The 23515-nt window shown below is 40.5% G+C and overlaps 1 protein-coding gene across 1 annotated transcript; it reads left to right on the forward strand.

Moving 5' to 3' along the window:
* Positions 1-23190, forward strand: LOC134673211 (sodium/potassium-transporting ATPase subunit alpha). The gene is made up of 17 exons (XM_063531159.1): positions 1-78; positions 521-601; positions 841-972; positions 1398-1568; positions 2054-2275; positions 4423-4641; positions 5092-5272; positions 5994-6251; positions 7225-7574; positions 10068-10319; positions 11596-11807; positions 12803-12986; positions 13577-13792; positions 18111-18205; positions 21194-21368; positions 21912-22144; positions 22888-23190. Exons 1-17 carry the CDS (start codon positions 10-12, stop codon positions 23006-23008), a joined length of 3171 nt encoding a protein of 1056 aa, XP_063387229.1. The 5' UTR covers positions 1-9; the 3' UTR covers positions 23009-23190.
* The last annotated feature ends 325 nt before the right edge of the window (positions 23191-23515 follow it).

Here is a 23515-nt window from a genome sequence, read left to right on the forward strand (position 1 = left end):
AGATACGCGATGAATATGGGTATGAGTGTTGAATCGGTCATGCATCGAGGTGCGCGCCGGCCTTTCAACCGCTCTCAGGTTCGCATACAACTAGTTCAGATCAATTGAGCGGTCCCCGTACGTTCGGCAAGGTTACCGCGCTCCCTGCGCGTGCTATTCGCTTTATTGATTGCTTTCCAGCCGCGTTGTTAGGCTAGGCTATATGTACTTCGGTCAGTATTTGTACAACTTCAAGGCTTGACCCCATATAGTTGCGGAGCATTCATTAGTTACTTACTTTAGTTTTAGTACACCTTTTTTAATCCTATTATGAAGGAACTGGAACACAAGTAATACTCATTAGCTCGTTCCGGTTTCTTTTTCATTTTTGTTCTTAAGCATCGATATCGCATGACTCTTCCAAATGTCTTTAATTATTCTGGAGTCATTCGAGATCGCAGCTGCACTCATCCGTCACTCATGTGCATGGCCCATAGGGCCCAGCCTGTAGAATGTGTCTAGCCCCTAGTTGTGTTTGCAGCATGGCCGTACCGACTCGTACCGCGTCGCCACCATCGGCCTCATTAAGGACGATAATAGAACTGCCGATGGACAGTACAAGGTTTTTATTTACATTACCATCTTTCATTTTTGCTTTATCCTGACGGAGATTGACAGTGACCGCTGTCAGCCCTCGTTATTGCATGCGTTTTGATTCACTTTATAATGCATTTTGATTTATTCCTCCATTACGAATAAGTGCTTGCTTTTGAAATTAGACTCGAGCTATCAATTAGTCGAATAATAAACAAGATCGTGTAGGGTGAAAGCATATGTAAACTGTTTATTGGTGTGTTTCAGACTCGCCGGAAGCCTCCCGCGAAGAAGCGGAAAGCAGGAGATTTAGATGACCTGAAACAGGAGTTGGATATTGATTTTCACAAAGTCACTCCCGAGGAACTATACCAAAGATTTCAAACACATCCAGAAAATGTAAGATTACTTTGATCTTTTAATCAAACCACATACACAAACACATTGTTCTGTTATGTCCCTATTTATCAGTGGAGCAGGGTTCTTAAAACCTGAGTTTCCACCAGGTTGTCCTATATACAATAATAATCATCATCTTGGGCATATTTCCTTGTATTGGGAAATCTAATCCTCTCCTAATCTCTTTCATTCCGTTCTGACTTATTTCTTGTTTTGTGTTGTTTTGTACAATGTCATCGGCATATAGCTGATACAAGATCATATAAACATACATAGTTATAGTTAAGCCATTAAAAATCATGCAACCATCCACTGTTTACTGAAGCTCCTTTACAGTGGCTCTTTGTATAATAATTATAAATGTTACACTTGACATAATATAAACATAATTCTTGTGTTTTAATGCTTTTTATGTATTTTTCTAGGGCCTTAGTCACGCAAAAGCGAAAGAGAACCTTGAAAGGGATGGTCCAAACGCACTCACTCCACCTAAACAAACGCCCGAATGGGTGAAATTTTGTAAAAATTTGTTCGGTGGTTTTGCGTTATTACTGTGGATTGGTGCTATTCTATGCTTTATAGCCTATGGAATTCAGGTCAGTATAATTTAAACATCAATTGTCCTTTTTAACTGTTGACCACATCAGTTAAAAACGATGTAAACATGGACATAGGGAAGGTTAGGCGATGATACCTCACTGCAGTATTGTGCACTTCGAAAATTGTTGCGCATTTTTCTTAATTTCACACCTTTTGATAAATATATCTATATGGTGGAGCACGGAGACTGGCGCAGTGTGTTTTTCACCAAACCTTCGCATTATTTTGATGTTATTAGTGGACAATATAAGGATCCTACAGAGATTTCGACACTTTGATTTTCTTCTTCCGAGAATGAAGGACTGCAAAAACTACATGTCTGTAGTAGTTAATGCAGATATTATCACAAGCATGCATTTAGGTTTCAGTGTACTTTACTTTCGAGTACGACACCGACAACTTTAAAGTTTCTTTGTCTTAATTATTTTAAAAATGTGTTTGTTTGCATTACACGACTTTATCAAGTATTTTTGCGTTACAGGCGAGTACCGTAGAAGAACCGGCGGACGACAATTTGTACCTGGGCATCGTGTTGGCGGCAGTAGTAATCGTGACTGGCATTTTCTCCTACTACCAAGAGAGCAAGTCGTCCAAGATCATGGAGTCCTTCAAGAACATGGTGCCGCAGTTCGCTACTGTCATCCGCGAGGGCGAGAAGCTGACGCTGCGAGCTGAGGACCTGGTGCTCGGTGACATTGTTGAGGTTAGTACATCTGCCAAGATTGACCAAGATGACGGAGTCCTTCAAGAATATGTATGGTGCGGCAGTTCGCCACTGCCATCCGCAAGGGCGAGAAGCTGACGCTGCGAGCTGAGGACCTGGTGCTAGGTGACATTGTTGAGGTTAGTACATCTACCAAGAGTGTCAGATCAAGGAGTCCCTCAAGACCATGGTGCCGCAGTTCGCCACTGTCATCTGCGAGGCGCTTAGCTCCTTAGGACCTTGTAGTCGGTGACATTGTTAAGGTTCGTACTTTAATATGACATAATGATGAATTGGTGGGAGGGCTCAAAATGACCAAAATAGTATTGCCGGCTCACATTTCGGCATTGTTGTCGCGTATTTATGGCCGCTGCGCTTTCTTTATACCGCCCTAGAGGCTAATAAGGGTAATAGAAAAAATAGGCGAAGATTCTGGATTCTGTCATTCCATTTACCGTTAAAACGATAACTAGTTTCATTATGGATATCAGTCACATGTCGCGTTTGTGGTTTGACTATTGTATTGTTTTTGTTATAAACCGCAAATTAATTCATTGCCGATATCCACTGAGCGAAATGACTATTATAAACAAATTCTATTTAATATATAATATTATTTCATGGTTTTTTTTTTGGTAAGCATACATATATTTATGTGCACGTACCTACGTATACGACTATGTGACTCAGTAACTAAATATTATTCATAATAAAGTGAGAATATACTGTAAATTGCTACTCAAAACACGGAGTGTTTACACTGGACTATTTTTAACCATTGATCGATTGAGGTCACGGCATAAAACGCTGTGTAAAAGGTTTGAATACGCGATGGTTCCGGTTGTTTTAAGTGCAATATAAACTCCACTTTATCCTATCACATTAAAGTAGGGTGTGAATTTTAGATTTTAGTCCGATATTTTAAATACACGCAAGTTAATTTAAGTACGGGAGAGGTTAGAGAGGTAGCGGCTAGTGTGTCATCTACTTGTAAACATTCAAAACCGTCGAAATTGTTAAAAAAAAATAACACTTTCGATCAACTCTCTTTATTTACGAAAAAGAGACTAAACTTAGCTTATCTTTATAAGATCTATATTTTCACAGACAGATATTGATATCGGCACTACTTTTAAATAATCTCGTATCTCACACTGCTACTCAAAGTTGAAAGGTAGTACGAGGGCTGCTACTTATGTATCCGGAATGGGCCACTTACTGGAACTATATTAAAAATATATATATAACATATAAAAATGGAACTCTTTGGAAGCAAAATACAGTTTGTTTCACATGTCTATCAATTGGTTTTACATTGTAGCATTATTTAAAAAAAATCTTTGTTGCACCTTCAACGGATTTACTTGTGAAAATTTTCGTGCAGATGTTTTTTTTTACGATGTTCGGAGTGGATAAACTCAAAAATAGTGCATGGCTCGACTTTTTTCGACTTTTGGGGAGTAAGTTCCATCGAAGGTCAATGTTTTAGTGAATAAATTGTGGTCGTAGTATATTACGGTATTTACAGTAGGAAGAATTAAAAAAAAAACGCTCAAAATCGGCTGTTATCCCACAAAATATATATGCTGTAAACGAGCTCATAATGCAAGATGGTAATAGTATATATCGCAAGATAGAGGCATCTCATGGCAATAGTATGACGAGCATTTGTAAGATATTACATGAACATTTGATTAAAAAAAAAGAAAAACCCGTGAAAGAGCCGTTCTTGCCTACAAAATGCACGTCTTGTATACCAACATCAGAATGGAAAAAGTGCTATGAAAAGTCGTTTCAACATTTTCAAAAGTGCATCATTCATCTTGGTGGACAAATACAAAGGCAATAAAACCATTTATAATTATAGATATTTGTTATTTTTTGTGTTTCCGGATACATAAGTAGCAGCCCTCGTATTCTGTATGCATCACATACATAAATATTACATTTCTATTTTGATTGACAGAAGTTACGATTTTTTTTCAAAGTTGTACCGCTATGGTAAATTTGTACCTGCATTTATTTTATATTAATATTTTCAGACTCGAAGGTCGTATTAAAAAAAAACATCGTTTGTGCATTTAGTTGTATCATTTAGTTGTCGTAATGTGATATGGCATTAGTTTCACTATATGTAACAATTTCAGGTGAAATTCGGCGACCGTATCCCTGCTGACATCCGTATCATCGAGGCGCGCGGCTTCAAAGTGGACAACTCCAGCTTGACCGGTGAATCTGAGCCCCAGTCCCGCGGCGCCGACTTCACCAACGAGAACCCCCTGGAAACCAAGAACTTGGCCTTCTTCTCTACCAACGCTGTCGAGGGCACCGCTAAGGGGATCGTCATCTGCTGCGGAGATAACACCGTGAGTTGGAACTTGCTTGGCTTAAATCCCTCGTACGAGGAAACTGTTAGAAAAAAATAATCCCGACACACGGGAGGTCAAATCCCTACCTGATCAATTTTGACAACGTATTCTTAATTTAAAAAGGTATAAGAGCTCATCTGTCGGATATTTCCTAAAATGGACTCTGATATGATAGAATTATGAGTGGTTTTCAGAATTATGATAATCGTGAGTGATTCGAAGCTATCTATATACACCATGGTAGAAATAGAAAGTTATAATTTTACTTGCCTGCAACCATTCGCAGTTTTAATATTAAAATTGCCACCTAATCGCGAATGTGTGTTGACAGAAGTACTCAATAAGCCAGAATAATAATTATCCGCACAAAATTTTACTTCCGATTCTTACTGCAATCTATCTAGGTAAAAAATAGTTCTATTCTAACAAAATGTATTCTTTTACCAGGTGATGGGCCGTATCGCCGGCTTGGCTTCTGGCTTGGACACCGGAGAGACGCCCATCGCCAAGGAGATCCACCATTTCATCCACCTCATCACCGGCGTGGCCGTGTTCCTCGGAGTCACCTTCTTCGTCATCGCCTTCATCCTCGGCTACCACTGGCTGGACGCCGTCATCTTCCTCATCGGTAAGGTTCTGGAGACCATCGCCTGAAGCCACTTCATCATCACCGGCGTGGCCGTGTTCCTCGGAGTCACCTTCTTCGTCATCGCCTTCATCCTCGGCTACCACTGGCTGGACGCCGTCATCTTCCTCATCGGTAAGGTTCTGGAGACCATCGCCTGAAGCCACTTCATCATCACCGGCGTGGCCGTGTTCCTCGGAGTCACCTTCTTCGTCATCGCCTTCATCCTCGGCTACCACTGGCTGGACGCCGTCATCTTCCTCATCGGTAAGGTTCTGGAGACCATCGCCTGAAGCCACTTCATCATCACCGGCGTGGCCGTGTTCCTCGGAGTCACCTTCTTCGTCATCGCCTTCATCCTCGGCTACCACTGGCTGGACGCCGTCATCTTCCTCATCGGTAAGGTTCTGGAGACCATCGCCTGAAGCCACTTCATCATCACCAGAGTGGCCGTGTTCCTCGGAGTCACCTTCTTCGTGTTAGTCAATCATATCCAATCTTTATGATGGCGATATTTCCAATTGAGCACTAATGGGTGAAAATGGCGTCGTATTATTAGCAAAAACGTCTTTGTTTGTTTTGTGCAACTAATTTCTACCTGATTCTACTTGATGGTTTATATATTGTTAAGCAAACACACTTGGTGGTGACCATTACATACCTTATAGTAATGAAATATAAACAAGTCATCAAGATCTTACTAACCAACCATCCATTTCTACAGGTATCATCGTCGCCAACGTACCTGAAGGTCTCCTTGCCACTGTAACCGTCTGCCTGACCCTCACTGCCAAACGCATGGCGTCCAAGAACTGTCTCGTGAAGAATCTGGAAGCCGTGGAGACCCTCGGATCCACGTCTACCATCTGCTCTGACAAGACCGGCACTCTCACGCAGAACAGGATGACTGTCGCCCACATGTGGTTTGATAACCAGATCATTGAGGCTGATACCACTGAGGATCAATCAGGAGTCCAATATGGTAAGTACTCTTTGATACTTCCTTTGATACCAAACACCATAACTGGCGCATGGGGTCAAAGAACTGTCTCGTGAAGAATCTGGAGGCCGTGGAGACCCTCGGATCCACATCTACCATCTGCTCGGACAAGACCGGCACTCTCACGCAGAACAGGATGACTGTCGCCCACATGTGGTTCGACAACCAGATCATTGAGGCTGATACCACTGAGGATCAATCAGGAGTCCAGTATGGTAAGCACATACTTTTTTGATACCACACACCCTAACTGGTGCATGGGGTCAAAGAACTGTCTCGTGAAGAACCTTAAAGCCGTGGAAACCCTCGGATCCATGTCCACCATCTGCTCTGGCAAGACCGGTACTCTTTATCATCATCATCATCATATCAGCCATAGGACGTCCACTGCTGGACATAGGCCTCCTCTAAAGAGTGCCACGATGACCGGTCTTGCGCCACCCGCATCCAGCGGACTCCACAAAACTGATATTACACCCTTTAAACAAAATAGTACATTGTGCAACATGGGGCGTAAGTTGAATATTGCAAACGAGAGTAAGTTAAATTCGCGATGGCTGGCCGGAGCGATTTATAGACTCGAGTTTGCAATATTATTACGCCCCGAGTTACACGCAATGTTTTTCATCACACTTGCGATACAAAAATTAAGTATACAAAAAACATAAGACAAAAAACTGTTAATTATGGCACTAGAAACTTCATAACTCCCTAGGGAGAACGCTTTTTCTATAACTCCTGCTAAACCTGCGTTCAATTCCATATTTACTGAGCTAGTGTGATGAAAAAAATATTGTATCCGCTATTCATGTATTGCAACTCTGAGACATAAATAATCATAACGAAACGCGTCGTCATTAGACAACGCAACTCTTCAAAACCTCTTATACCAGTTCGTCGATAATCACAAGCTACATCAACTATTTGACATTAACCTCCCTCCCCCCGCCCACAGACCGCACCAGCCCCGGTTTCAAGGCCCTCGCCAAGATCGCCACGCTCTGCAACCGCGCCGAGTTCAAAGGCGGCCAGGACGGCGTCCCTATTCTGAAGAAGGAGGTCGCCGGTGACGCCTCCGAAGCTGCCCTTCTGAAATGCATGGAATTAGCACTCGGAGATGTACTTTCAATCAGGAAGCGCAACAAGAAAGTGTGCGAGATCCCATTCAACTCTACCAACAAGTACCAAGTGTCTATTCATGAGAGTGATGACCCTAGCGATCCGCGCCATCTGCTTGTGATGAAGGGAGCCCCTGAGAGGATTTTGGAACGTTGCAGCACTATCTTCATTGGAGGAAAGGAAAAGGTAAATTGAAAACTTTAAACTGTCCTATATTAGACTTTATGTTGTTGTAATAAGGTGTACCAATAGTCAAGAATGTAATTGTTTTAAAAAGGGTATAGAAATTAAGAGAATCTGAGGAGGTTTACCCACTTATTCATAAAACTTAGCAACCTCTTACAAACCTCTGTTAAAATTTGTCTCCGTCTAACCAAACGAAATGTCAAAAGGACGGAAACAAACGATTATTAACGGTTTGTTAGATTTGAGAGGCGTTTCTGAATAACTCCAATAATCTTTCACAAAAAGTCACTTGCAATTTTTTATTTCTATCCCTGACCCCTCTTTGAAGTTGGTCATCTACAGCAATAATGAGACTTGGTATGGAAATTATCAGTCTATATTCCATTGTTCCATAAATGAAAATGGAAAAAAATCTTATCTTTATCCCGTAAATAACTCGACCCGAAATCTCCTAAGCTTATTTCTTAGCACTTCAATTTAGCATAGCACACTGTTTAAGTAGCTTGAAAGTAGATTTCTTTATGTCCGAAGCGGGTGGTAAATACCTCCAGGGGCCTAAAGTAATTAACGAAGTTAGTTACAAAGGATTTCATAAACATAAGCCTACCCTCATTTCCTTTGTCAGCGAAAAAGTTATTTAGTTACGCCCGGAGCTTACGCATTGCGGTCGCTTTGAGAATTACTTGGAAGAAATAAAAGTTTGAGGTCTGGGCCCGATAGTTTTTATTCAAATCGGTTTTTGCCTGTACCTAAGTACGGTTGGAAGACGTGACGGGAGTTTTTAGAAGTGATAAATCTTGGGATATATTCGGTTTAGGTTACCGCTCTTTCAGTGTCTCAAATTAGTGGTGGTCATTTGATATTAACGAATATTGTGTCTGTCCACTAAAGTGACTGGTATCCATAATTAGATAATCTGAATGCGGCTTTTTTAAATTTTTTGAAAATTGTAGTATGGGAAAGTTCATATAACATATAGCAACGCGATAATCTCAATAAAAATGCGCCCGCAGGCATAACTTACATTACCATGAAGAAATTCAGGTAAATGTAGAAAAGTCGGCATATCAACTTTTTGTTAGGGAATACCGACATAGGGCAAGAACTCGCATTTGAATAGACACACTTCACTCGGACATATTCAGAAAGGAAGAGCTTCACTTTTGCTCTACCGACCTTCTGTACAGTCAGCAGCAGAAGTTGCTAGGCAGGCCAGGTGTTCAAAATGATTAGTGTCCGACCGAAACATGTTTTTTTGCCGAAACCGAAACCGAAACCGAATGTTCGGCTTTGGCTCTAGTTTCGGCCGAAACCGAAACCGAAACCGAAACTTTTGTAGACTTGTTAAAATCGTTGAAAAAATGTCATAAAACCCCTTTTATACACATAGGTATTATGGGGCTGTCAACACCCAATATCCTTGAAATTGATGTTACTTAAGCAGTTTTTAAGAAAATTATTAGAGTTAGACCAAGATAATTCTGCAACGATTTTGATAACACACGCCGTGCAAGTGTTATTTTAAACGTCAACACTTCCATGAAATTATGACGTATAAATAACATTTGCACTAGTTGCACTGCCTATGCTATCAAAATCATTCCAGAATTAAATTCTGGGAATTTTCTTGGTCTAACTCTATTCAATCACCAGTCAAGTTGACATGTAGATACCAATCTTCACCTGGGCCTATAAGTCCGAAGTGCCCCAGTGAGGCGAACTTTCATGCGAAGTCAAAGCCGTGCTTCAGGCTTCAGGATAAGTAGTTGACCACAGACTCCAACCAATGTCCATTGTATTAAAAAGCGAGACCGCAGGCCGAGCATGGCGCAGCGAGGCCAAAGGCTAAGCTGAAGTAGAGGACTTGTGACATGTGGAACACAAACCAATAGTAAATTGAGGTAAACTCACTCATTCACTCCGAAACAATTAGACAGTGCAGTGTGCGCGTTATAGGTATTGACAGCCTCTTAAGACTGCGTCGACCGTCCAGTGGCGCCCTGATTAGTGGAATTGTGTTTTAATTATAAACCAATTAATTTCTGTACCTATACATGAATCAGTATAATATCTAGGTATTAATATTGTTGTCCTACTTATTCCCCAACTTTTGGCCTTATTCCGAAGTACCATTTCGTAAGTTTCGGCCCGGCCGAAAGGTTCGGCCGTTTTTTGGCCGAAACCGAAACTACAGCCGAAACATGATTTTTTGGTTGAAACTGGCCGAAACCGAAACCGAAACCGAACCTTCGGTCGGACACTAAAAATGATCTTGACGCGACTTTATTCTTAAGAGAATAAGAGCGTGTTGAGGTAATTTTGAACACCTAGCCCGCTTAGCAACTTCTGCTGCTGACTGTAGTGGAGTATGGGTACACACGTAAGAGTTAGAAGCGACAAAAGAGCTTGTGTTGACAAAAGAGACTATCTTCCCCACAATTACCTTATAGAATGTGCCACTGATAGGTATTAATTTACCCATTTTTCTTGTAGGTTCTGGACGAAGAGATGAAGGAGGCCTTCAATAACGCGTACCTCGAGCTGGGCGGGCTCGGCGAGCGCGTGCTCGGCTTCTGCGACCTGCAGCTGCCCTCCGACAAGTACCCCATCGGCTACAAGTTCAACACCGACGACATCAACTTCCCCGTCGATAACCTGCGCTTCGTCGGCCTCATGAGCATGATCGACCCGCCGCGTGCCGCCGTGCCCGACGCTGTCGCCAAGTGCCGCTCCGCCGGTATCAAGGTAACTACACAAGTACCCCGTCACAAGTTCAATACAGATACTTCTTCGTCGACAACCTGCGCTTCGTCGACCTCATGAGCATGATCGACCCGCCGCGTGCCGCCGTGCCCGACGCTGTTGCCAAGTGCCGCTCCGCCGGTATCAAGGTATTTATAGCCTGATCAAGCTAATTCTTCACCGATTTGGCAAGCGATAGGTCCGTGGTGCCATTATAAATTTCATATTTTGTCGCTGCAAAGTCTGTGCAGTATCATTTTGACACCAAGAAGTTGATTTTGACACCAATATTAAGAGTGTCACAGTTTTCGCACATGATAATGGTATAGAAAAATTTGAAGCGATAGGTATCAAAAAGTGCCTCTAATTAAATACCATAGACCTTTAATGATTACTTAGTAATCCAGTAAAAAGCTATATATGGGCGGTATCGAGTTCACGGCGACAATTTAAGCTGAGTCAGCCTTGAGCAAGACAGACAAAATCATTATAAGCCACCAATATGAGATACACATTGACAATATTAGTTAACAGAAAAAATGCCATAAACCAATGAGGTACAGAGTATTTTAAATACTTATCGGAATTTCTCACATCGGTTCCGATTTTATTATTTTTACCAGTTCAAAACTTGTAAACACGACACTCGAAATAAATTGACAAGTACAAACCAATAAATCACTGTATTTGAAGAAGAAAATTGAATCCGCGAATCGGGACATTTATGTTGACTTTGTGTATAGCAATCATTAGACGAGATGGAATGAAAACAGATTGCAATTTCCTCCCATCGGCTAAATCAATCTACTTTCAGGATATTACGTTTCGATCGAAATTCTTGTACAGAACTTGGGAAGGTCAAAGGTGTATACTGTGGTATTTCGAAAAGGTCAAGCTCATTTTAAATTAAGTAATTAAAGTTAGAATAGAGGTTTTAATAACTTATATCAAGACCTGCTAGGCTATTATATTATACGCTACTGTTGTAAATAATTTCCTGAAGCAGTTTTTCCGACTCAGATTATGACAAAATTCCGAGATATAATATTCCTAAAGCGCTGGATGAAGAATTATTCATAAACACGAAAACCTAGAAAACGACTACTTGAAAAGTTGGGTTAATAAATGCTATGTCTATCGTTGTATTTGGTTTCCTGAAACAGAGTAGACATTTTTTCGATTCAGATTATGACGCGATTCCACTTTTGATAACCTTCGCTTATTTCCAAGTCTCCCCTTATTCAAAACCACATACACTACATAATCCCTGCTATTCCAGGTCATCATGGTCACCGGCGACCACCCGATCACTGCCAAGGCCATCGCCAAGTCAGTCGGCATCATCTCTGAAGGCAACGAGACCGTCGAAGACATCGCCGCTCGTCTGAACATCCCCGTGTCTGAAGTCAACCCTCGCGAGGCTAAGGCTGCTGTGGTCCACGGAACGGAGCTTAGGGAACTCAACTCTGATCAGCTTGACGAGATCCTCAAGTAAGTACAGCTTACCAGTTCATACCGGCAAGCGATTGTCGCCAAGTCTATGGGAACCGCCTTTAAAGACAATGATAAACTAACACAGACATACTACACATTCGTCAATTTTATTAGAACGTAATTAAGGTCTTCTTATACAGGTAACTGTTAACCTGTGTTCGATTGTACTAATAAACTGACCTTGAACGTAACGTAATATACAAGTCTTATAGGTGTTGCTGGCTTCTATAGTTCGTTTTTTTAAGCATTAGAAATAAGGTAAATAATCTTGATGTGCCTTTTAATTGAAAAACACTATTTAAAAATAAGTTACGGCAAATATGTAACACTTATGAATCTAATACGATCATTTATAGTCTTCTGCTATTATAAGATTTATAAGTAATAGTTATTGATCTTTAAAAAGCGTTTTTCAATTAAAAGACATTTCAAGATCGCTTACGTTCTTGCAAGTTCTTTCTAATGCTAAAAAAAACGAATTATATCAAGTACTGGTATCTGTCTAAAAAAAAGTAATATGATTGATAATATAAGCCTGTCATTGCAACACTCAAAATAGACACATTACGTCGACTTGCGGGAAACCAACCCACGGCCTATTTAGCCAATATGACGACCCTGATGTTTTATGATCGCCACCGTGGCTTGTTTTATGATCAAGAAAATTGATATTATGGCACATGCCTTACATGCTTTTATATTTAGTCGGATACTCTTTTATTAACTTATTACATAGATACTTTCCTTAACTGTAACGAGTTTTACCCTAACGAGTTTTTTTTGTTCACTTGTAGAGACTGCTGTTAATTTATCTTAAATTCTATTAATTAATATTACTTACTTGACTGGCGCGATGACCCACAATGAGTCTTGGCCTCCAACACAAGAGCACGCTACTTTGCTCTGTCCAGAGCGGCATCACGCCAGCTTTCGCCGACACCGAGCTCTGATCTTCTGAATTAAGAAATATTAATTAATTATATTTTCCTTAGGTATCACACTGAAATCGTATTCGCCCGTACCTCGCCACAACAGAAGCTGATCATCGTGGAGGGTTGCCAACGTCTCGGCGCCATCGTGGCTGTGACTGGCGACGGCGTCAACGACTCTCCCGCCCTGAAGAAGGCCGACATCGGTGTTGCCATGGGTATCGCTGGCTCCGACGTGTCCAAACAGGTGTGTACAGCTATCCATAGCCCACAATCCTGTACCACACGTATGTCTTTACTTACATACTGGAAAAAGGTGCCTACAGCATACAGTTCACTGGTAACAAAAAAGTAATCTAGGCACTCATATTAAATTGAATGTAATGGCAACTTTTCATGTCCCTAGTCGTCCTCTCGGGCCACTTATTTTACATTAAAGAATTTTTTTATTGCCAACTCTATTCCATATTTTTTGTATCAACTTTCTATATCGTAAGTACGCCCGAAAATGTCACATATGTCGCTTAACTTCAAACTCGAGTGAATCCATTCGACCCTCTCAGCAAATATCTACTCTATTACCTTTTCTCAATACCAAAATTGCATAATCTAACAGATGGATTTACCCGAGTTTTAAGTTAACTGATTCGGTGCGGATAATACGACAGGCGTGTCATGAAATAATTGTTCGCCGCCACAGCTAAAAAATTTCGAAAATGGAAGACGCAATGAATCGGTTATGCGACTCACATGCAAAGTACTCTACTGAGAAATTTTTAACCACTACTTCCCCACTTATTAAATCCGCCAAAACTCACCTTCCCCCCTGTCTTCCAGGCCGCCGACATGATTCTGCTGGACGATAACTTCGCATCCATCGTCACTGGCGTCGAGGAAGGCCGGCTGATCTTCGACAACCTCAAGAAGTCCATCGCCTACACGCTCACCTCCAATATCCCCGAGATCTCTCCCTTCCTCGCCTTCATCCTCTGCGATATCCCGTTGCCTCTTGGTACTGTAACTATCCTTTGCATCGATCTTGGAACTGACATGGTAAGTTTCACTTTCTGTCGCTGTTTATTGGGCTGTGCATTAAAAGAGCTGAACTGGAAATTGATTTATGAGCATTCTTTTAGAATTACTTGAGATTATTTAGTGCAATTCCGAGATATAATTTTCCTAAGGCGCTGGATGAATAATTATTCTTAAACACGAAAACCTAGAAAATGACTACTAGAAAAACTGGGTTAATAAACTAATGAAAAAATCACGATGAATTGTAACAATGTTTGTTATACTAATAGCTCTTTTAGTGCACAGGTATATTAATTGTTTACAGCTTTAGTAAATACCAAATATATGAGATATTGAGGTATAATTACAGCTGTAAGATTGTGTAAGATAAGATGTTAATTAAACAGTCTGCAACATCTGTTTTAGTTTTCATTTTTAGTTGACGGGCATTTTCATTTTAACTTTTACTTTAAAGAGCGACTTAAGTCGTGTTTCAGTAACGACTAACCGTCAGATTCCTGACAAAATGTATGGGATTTGACAATGAACGTCAGTTTTGTGACGATTGCCGTCAATGGTACACAGTTAAGTGAAAATGCCCTAACTATAATTGGACTTTATTTATTTTCGAAATTGTTATTATTCTAAATTAATTAGAAACTTCATGAGCATAAGATTGGCATAATAATGTGCAGGAGTTGCAGACTGACGATATTTTTCTTAATATTCTAGAGGCGGTTCTCGCCAACTGTGATGTAGTTGTATTTACCTAGTTGTTGACATATGTAGGTGCCAGCGATTGCGCTCGCATACGAGGAGGCGGAGGCGGACATAATGAAACGCCCGCCTAGGAACCCATTTTGCGACAAACTAGTCAATGAGAGGTCTTTATAATTGTCAATTACTGTTGCCATTTAACATGCCGGTATCCAGCTAATAACAATAACGTTGCTGTTGTCTCGATATCGTAACGAGTGGGTGTTCTGTCGGTGTTATTCTAAACAGCTTGTTTATGTAATCATAAGGACTAAGCTCTATGTTAACTGAACTTTCATTCATTATGGTTAAATTATAGATATAAGTGTTAGCCTGGAATCATTCTACTAACGTGGAGTCCCGACCTGAAGCAGCGAGGACGACTAGGAAATAATCATATGAATGTGTTTTGCCTATTTTAATATCTAACAGTGTTGGTGTTACCCCGACAATGGTCCCCCCCGCGACCGATAGTTAAAACAGACACAACACACCCTTAGTACAGTCATTCATCTCACTCCATCTCCATTCGAACCCTGGAAACATTGTGATTAAATACCATCCCCATTCACATTTCAAATTTTGTGTTTTACATAATGGGTTCAAACAAAGTCACATCACGATCTTTTTGTGTTATAAATATCATTTCTACGATAGTTTTTAAGCATTCCAAGCCGTTGCAACCATACGCTAAGTACAGAATAACGAAGGTGGCAGTTTGCGGGAAACTCGCGATAGATGGCGGTACTGGCGTTGGGCTATTGATCGCGTTTGGGCCGAGAGTCCTTGCGTGTATCACAATAAAGTAGGTACTTAAGCTGTAGTGCTGTCGATGCAGCTTCAGTAAATGGAAACTAAGAACTTAGGCCAATTAACGTCAATGAGGAACTTTACAAGTACTTTTGTCGTACTAAAGATTTCCTATGAGTTGTTTTAATGGTCCTTTGTTTTAGAATGACAATGTTTACTACTTTATATTTGTATGATAATAAATCTTAAGAACAAAGCTATTATTCACTTAAAACAACAATTGCAGACTTATCGAAGCACTTGGTATAGACATTATTGTTTCTCTAGCTGAAGAAAGTTTTGTCCTGTCAGTAGTCGTTTTCTCGAAATTCATTTTATAATTACAAAAAATGTGAAGCCATTTTATTTACGACCTCTCGTAACCATTATGATCTGATTGCTAAACTCGAAGCTACTGTTCGTTATCGAAAGTCAAATGGCTGATTTATCAAACGTGTGTCAACAGCATGGGAGTGTTAACAAATTTTGACTTTGGATCTCGTACAGAAAGATTTCAGTGTAACTATGATGCTTGCGTTTAACGCGTGATATGATAAACTGTTCTTCATTTTTTATCATTGTGATAAAAGATGTTGGAGGTTTTATCTGTATCTATTTCGTGTTAGACGCAACCATAATGCCTTGGCAACGTAAAAAAAACGTTCTAAGCGAATGAGTTTGACGCTAAAGCTGGCAGCACCCGCCATCATATATTTGTTTCATACAAATATTTCGTGGTTGACGCCGCCCGTATTAGCATCGAGCCAATTCGGTCGGAGCGTTTTACGTGGCCTTTGATACGCCTTCAGCAATCAAATTATAGTGGTAATAGCGAATAGCGTCTGGTTGCAAGCAGCTTGCTAAGTGTTGGATGTTGTACACGTGACGATATGCACACGCTTCGCGCGGCGGCCGTCGTGGTGTGGTCCTGTGCTCACATGGCTAGTGTTTGTAGGTGCCCGCCATTTCCCTGGCCTACGAGGAGGCCGAATCTGACATTATGAAGCGACAGCCGCGTAATCCTTTCACAGATAAACTAGTTAACGAGAGGTAAAACCCACGCGAGTGTCAACACTCGTTCAAAGATTCTATCTATCCGCTAATTTGCTTGCTACCACGTGTAAGTTAGTCTTCAATATTGAGGTGTGGTTGTTGCCTGTGTGTGGAAGCCCTAACACCGTGTATCTCCGTGGATATTGAAGGCGGCGAACGCACACTAACTTATGCCTTGCGTTGTCTTTGTATTTTACTATCTAACTGACTTCCTTAGCTTGATGTCCATGGAAGAATGTGTTTTATCCACGTTACCACCTCATGGTCCCTTCATAAACACATTGTTTCATTTTGTTTTTTGTGATCTTTAACACTTATTTATGTACGGTGTTGTGAGCAGGTAAGTCTCAGTGTTTCCCTGTCTGTACCTGTCATCTCTGCCATGCTTGGAACATTTGATAAGTGTCCTATAGTACTACTGTTGTCTGTATAGTATTTTGACGTTTTCTCATTTCTTACCGCTCATACTTCACCCGACACAATTTTTTCACGAAGGTATCGCTATCATTCGTTACACACGTTGAGCCGAGCTTCATCACACATAAGATTACTTCATCAAGGCTATAATATGTATACACTGACACTGATATATACGTAATATATTATAATTATAATTACTCTACAATCTAGGGCTTGTTTGTAACTTCTTTCACTAGTGTAGTGTTTCAGATTTTTACATTTTGTCTCTCAAGGTCGAAAGCTATCGTATGTAATTTATGAACACGCCAGTCTTTTATACTAGCTATATCGTAATATTAAGCAGATATATTTAGATATATTTTTATTAATGATATTTCTAATCGAAGTAGTTTAGTATAAGCGGCGTAGAGAGGTGTACGTAGGTATATTTATTATGTATAAGCGTCATATTGATATACAGATAAAACCCACATAACGGAGCATACCAAAAACTCGCGCTTATCACGCATTGGCGCTCCGATACTAATAGTGTATTAAGCTGACCGCTTCTTTGAGTTGTGTACGATCTATATTAATAATATAATAAGAGTTTTAGGGACAAACAGGGTATGTTATGCAACTGAGTGGTGTGGCCTAATACTTTAATATAAGAGCGTTAATATGTGTTGATTGCAAGTTTTCTAATATGGGTGGATTTCAAAATTTGTGTAAAAAGTTAAGGGATCAATTGCGCTTTCATCCACGTGTTAATTGATCCTTTGTGTAACAAAAAATAGCCATACATAACTGTTCCACAATAGAATTAATTAAAATAACAGAAGAAGCTAGTGTTGTGTGAGACCCAAACCGGGTCTTAAAGACACGAGGAAAAGCTTTCTTATTACTACAGAAAGCTTTTATTCTGTCTTTAATACTCAACTGAGGTTAACAGCATCAATTGAAGCCCTTACAGTATACTTGTTTTCCATCGTATTTTCTCAGAAACGTTCGTATTTGTCATGCTACTTCAGTCAACCTCAGTACTTTTTGTACAGAGACTGACGAAATAGCAAGACACGTTCGTACATTTCCGTGAAAGTACGAAGGAAAATAATTATGCATTACATCTGTAAGGGCTGATTTAGACGGCGCGCGAACTCGCATGCGATTTTAGTTACATTGCGGACTGTTGGTTACGTCCAATTCAACCGACCGATCAAAACCCGCAGCGTTATGAAACTCGCATGTTCTCGCATTGTGTAAATCAGCCCTAACGTACAATTTGCGATCCAACCAGCTCCAACGACGTTTGGGATGTAGTTGTATGTTGGTATGTCCTGATTGCTTGGTGTTTACGAAGGTGCCAGCTATCTCTCTGGCGTACGAGGCGCCCGAGTCCGATATCATGAAGCGACAGCCGCGGGACCCATACCGCGACAACCTCGTCAACAGAAGGTTGGCCTGACTGCACCGCGGCCCGACGCTTTATAGTTCTCATATGGGTGTTAGGACGCGGTGGCCTGATTATTGAGTGACGTTCTCAGACAAGGAATGCACTGTCGGATGTTGTATTGACGAAAAAATAACTGAATTACAAAATCTGTTTACAACAGTTATGGTTTTATTTCCATAACTAGGTACTACATATAACTAGTCGATAGTGATCTTTAGACTGATCTAGTAATGGAAAGTCATCAAGAGGATTACATTAAGCTCCTTCAGAGTATATCGTCGGGTGACAAGCAAAAGTCACTAAGTACTATCAAAAAATTAAAGTAACAATGCACTTTATTACACTTGGCCAATAATTTCAATGGTGTTAGTTAGTGACTTTTGTTTGTCACCCGACAATATTTACTCTTGCTTAAATATGCCATAGGTCATGTCATGTCAGACGACGCCGGAAGCAAATTTTTATTTCGAGTGATTTGTAACTACATGCATTTTTATGCCAAATGTTCCATATTAGACACAGTTATATATTTTTTGCCTGAGAACGACACAGCTATTCGTCCGTTGCACGGCGCCTCACAATACAGACAACTGAATTAATAGACGACCCAAGGATTCACTGTGTTGACGGAGCATTTGTTACTTGAGCTGACAACATAGAGTATCCCTTATATAAAGAACTAGCAATGCGCTATGACGCCTCTGGAGTCATAAATGCCTACAAGCTACGGCGCGTACTTAACATTAAGCTTTCCGTATGTTTAAAAAAGTATGAAGTCTTAAATTTATTCGTTCTTTCATAACGGCAGCCTTACTAGTTGATGATGATGACTCTTTTTGTGACAACGCCATCTAGTGAAGTTGTTTTATGACGGCACCAACACTTGTTCGACTTGTTTCCTCTAGTAGTTCAGTTGTCGCCCGTGGCGACAGATGACAATAATACGGCCACCTGTGTCTCAACGATACCATTTGAGCTGGATGTGGAAGAGTGATTATAACTGTCCCCCCCACCCTGTATACAGAAAATATGTATTCAGAACCACTGTCCCTCCCCGTAAATCATAATGTAAACTTGTATACAAATACCTAATAAATATACGAAACCAGTACATACAACCTACATATTACTGTGACTAGTTTGTTTTTTAAAGTTTCTTCATAGATTTTCTGACATGTTTTAAACTAGAAACCTCTCCGAATAGATTAGAATTTCACTCTACTACTTACTATTCTCTCTATAATCTTCACTCTTCCATATTTAAAATTGGCAAAAGAGAATGTTGGGCGACACTTGGGAACGCAGTGTCGGCGACAATGCACGATTAGAGATCTATTTAGATCGTGTAGTCTACGTTCTAGACGCTAGCAACTTGTGTGATACATGTCGTAATGTCCCAGTAGAAACATAGAAATATTTCCATTAAACATAAACGTTTGTGTTCAAGGAATGTCGTAGGCGAAAGGGTACATTTATAGATATCGTAATAATTTTATCACGTAATTATTTTTATGTATAATATGATTTATTATTTATATTCAGTAGAAGAGCACGTTAGTCGCAAATTGATGCTCAAAGCGCTTTCTCAGCCACACACACACCACACTTGATAGGGATTACGCTGTTCCTATAACTGCCTTATAATATAACTATAACCGCCTGTCTAACTCACTCGCTGAAGCTTACTTCCTACCCAATTACAGAAATATCAATAATAATATTACAAGTAAAAATGGGCCCTTTAGAACGCTACGTTTTAACCTCCTGACACTAAACAGTATATTACAATGTACATAATCTTGCATTCTAATTTGAACTTTTCATGAACCAAATAAAGTAGCATTTCTTTTGTTTCATTGTTTTTTAAAACAAACGAGATTCGTTCCAAATTACTTATAGAATAAGGTTCAAATTAAAAATATGTAAACTTTATATGCTGGGTCTTACGAGGTTAAAATAATTAAACCAGTTCTGAAAAGAATAATAATAAAATGTGACGTTATCTATGAAAAGGGACCTAATTGTCGATGGCGCTTACGCTATTATCAACGATGCTCCGATATAAATACAATGCCGCGCGACGCTGTGCGGCGTAAGCGCCATCGACAATAAGGTCCCTTTTCATAGCTAATGCCCCAAACGATGTTAAAATTGTTTTATGTACTTAAAAGCAAACAAGTAAGCCATACCTAAAATTGTGTTAAAATTCCTGTAATTGGGTACTCTCTTTTTTCTAATCTTATTTTAATTTCTAAGTTTTTTTTATTACATCGTAGAATCGACTAACTGAATGTTGTGCAGTGGACGCATGGATGTTGTTTTATTTCTATCGTACATTTAGATTACTAACTTGGGAACATCGACAATGTTTACATTAAATTAGTATTCAGTATACATCATAGGTATAACTAAGAACCTATTAAAATTAACTCTCGTAAAAAGTTTGTAGTCAAGCGAACATTTTCGATGTACCGAATGAAATTGCAATTTTAAATAATTAAAGCAAAAACCATTGTTATTCTTAAATGTTTATACATTAGACAATATTGCATTAGCAGATTGGCACTTCAATTATAATGAATACCAAAAAAAGGATATGATTTTTGCTCTAATACATATCTGCTAATTATATAATCCTAGCTATTTACAAAACCAGATTTAGAGCATATTCTATGTTCTTACAATAAAGCTTACTAGCTAGTTACATACGTGCCGATTGTCTAATAACTGAATTGCAAACGAATGCACATATAGAAGGCACATTGCGACACACGATACGAATAAAATCTAAATTTTGTGCAAACTAGTAAAGAACCTGAACTGATCTTTACTTAACCCTACATTCTATTAAAATATTCGAGAAACTAATCCAAATATAGTTGTTCTATTCGATTGGCTAATTAAAATATTCTAAACGTGTGTCGATCAAATCAAGCTTGCAAGACTCGTATTCTGTACCAACTGTTGACACTAGCCGTGGGTGTTGTCAGGTTGATATCCATGGCCTACGGTCAGATCGGCATGATCCAAGCTGCTGCCGGTTTCTTCGTGTACTTCGTTATCATGGCTGAGAACGGCTTCCTGCCGCTCAAGCTGTTCGGCATCCGGAAGATGTGGGACTCCAAGGCCATCAACGATTTGACTGACTCTTATGGACAAGAATGGGTAAGCTTGCACTCTTACATAATCGCACTTTGGTTTTTATTTTACCACGTTAAGTCTTATTAACACGTTAAGTCTGAATAAATAGACGTGGCTAATGCACAACGCATTAATACGTACGTAATGCACTGGACAATATCATACTCGTAATCCTTTAGCAAATAGCGCCCTTGCGGCGTATTCGCTAGATCTGGACACAATACCACTAGTGGCACCAAACAAAGTCTGAAGCGGATTTGATAGCCCACGCAGTGTAAGTGTTATGTATACGTCATAATTTCATAGAAGTTTGGCGTTTAAAATGACACTTGCACTGCGTGGGCTATTAAAATCGCTGCAGACTTTTTACGGTCTGACTATATTTTCCTTCTCTCTCCTTTGTCTTTTTTTATCCGTTAACACATTCAGTGCCAGCAGGAGCTGCGCGCTACGAGCGTAGCCGATAACACGGGAAAACCCGTATTTAGCGGACTGCGCTTACGAACACAGAGCGGGTCACTGGCAGTGAATCTGTTAACCAATGTTAAACCGGTGTTTGTCCCGCAGACGTACCGCGACCGCAAGGCCCTCGAGTTCACCTGCCACACCGCCTTTTTCGTCTCCATCGTGGTCGTGCAGTGGGCCGACCTGATCATCTGCAAGACCCGCCGCAACTCCATCGTGCACCAGGGCATGCGCAACTGGGCGCTCAACTTCGGCATCATCTTCGAGACCGCGCTCGCCGCCTTCCTGTCCTACACGCCCGGCATGGACAAGGGCCTCCGGATGTACCCACTCAAGTGAGTTAAATGTCAAAAGTTATTCAGACGAAACCAGAAACTACGGTTAGCAGCAAGGGTAGCTAAGTAAACTAGCGACCGTCGCGTTTTTATCGCGTGTCATACGTCACTTTCGTAATCAAACACTTGTGAGAACGTGATAGGCCTGGCGACAGAGGATAAAGACCATCTTAGCCCTACAGAAGTTTAAAATTAACTAGGTACACACCTACGCTCTTACTCTCTAAGGAACAGAGTTAGGATCATTCTGAACACCTTGCCCGCTTAGCTACTTCTGCTGCTGACTATACGTACGTCAACAGGCATGCGTCATTGTCATGCGTAAGAAGATTTTTGTAATTTCAGTGGTTACAATGTCTTATCCTACCGACCGTGCCAATGAGAGTTGGTTTGCAATTCGTCGAATAGTGCAATTGATACTCATATCAATCTTATGATGCTGATTCGTTTTGGATTCCCCCGACTGAACTCATTATCCTTTATGTCAGCGATCCCCTTTTAGTAGCCATGTGTCACATAGCATTTAACGAAGTTGAAGTGGGCCTTTGTTAATATTTGTGACTTTATCAGACATTGTCGTTTGTCAATATTACATACAAAATAGCCAGGGGGGCTCGCGGGCCGCAAGTCTGTTGCCGACCGCTACTTTATGTTGTTACGAATGTTGACATTGACCCGTTTGTGTAATTAAATTTGTGTACAAAAGGCGAGAGTTTAAAGTGTTATATTGTGTGGTTTGTCAGGTTCGTGTGGTGGCTGCCGGCCATCCCGTTCATGCTGTCGATCTTCATCTACGACGAGATCCGGCGCTTCTACCTGCGCCGCAACCCGGGCGGCTGGCTGGAGCAGGAGACGTACTACTAGGCGCTCCGCTTGCCGCAGTCCGCTCCGCTCCTGCAGGCCCCGCCCGCCCGGCGCCACAAGACGGACCCCGCCTCCTTATTTATTGTTTCCATGAACTATGTATGTATATATGCACGGTGAACGGTGGTTTGATATTTGTGATGAAAAATATTATACACGATTATTATTATTTTTGATGATTATGAATCGAGTTATTTTTATATTGAAAATTGTTTGACGATGTAATTTGACGATTGAATCTCGAGGACGCGGATCCGGAAGCGTACTCAGGCCGCCACGCGACGGCTCCGGCGCCGGCCCGGCACCTCGAACACACTAATCACGTAAGATAGACTTAATGAATTATACTAATGTATTGTTTTTCACATACTTATGTAATAAGTAATAAATGATCGTCTAGCAGTAGTTCATCGTTCGTGACTCATGTGGGCATCGGTATGCCGCCGTGTTCGGTGGCCAACGAAAAGCATTTGTTGTAAAATTACAGTTAAGAGCCATTATTATTAT

Source organism: Cydia fagiglandana, chromosome 18, assembly GCF_963556715.1.
Source record: "Cydia fagiglandana chromosome 18, ilCydFagi1.1, whole genome shotgun sequence".
In the NCBI taxonomy this organism is placed as follows: Eukaryota; Metazoa; Arthropoda; class Insecta; order Lepidoptera; family Tortricidae; genus Cydia; species Cydia fagiglandana.

Bases quoted from the DNA above. Each gene is read 5' to 3' on its own strand.
- LOC134673211 (XM_063531159.1), top strand. From the start codon at position 10: ATGAATATGGGTATGAGTGTTGAATCGGTCATGCATCGAGGTGCGCGC. The intron at 12,987-13,576 runs GTGTGTACAGCT...CCTGTCTTCCAG, and splicing joins GCTCCGACGTGTCCAAACAG to GCCGCCGACATGATTCTGCT. The intron at 21,369-21,911 runs GTAAGCTTGCAC...TTTGTCCCGCAG, and splicing joins ACTCTTATGGACAAGAATGG to ACGTACCGCGACCGCAAGGC.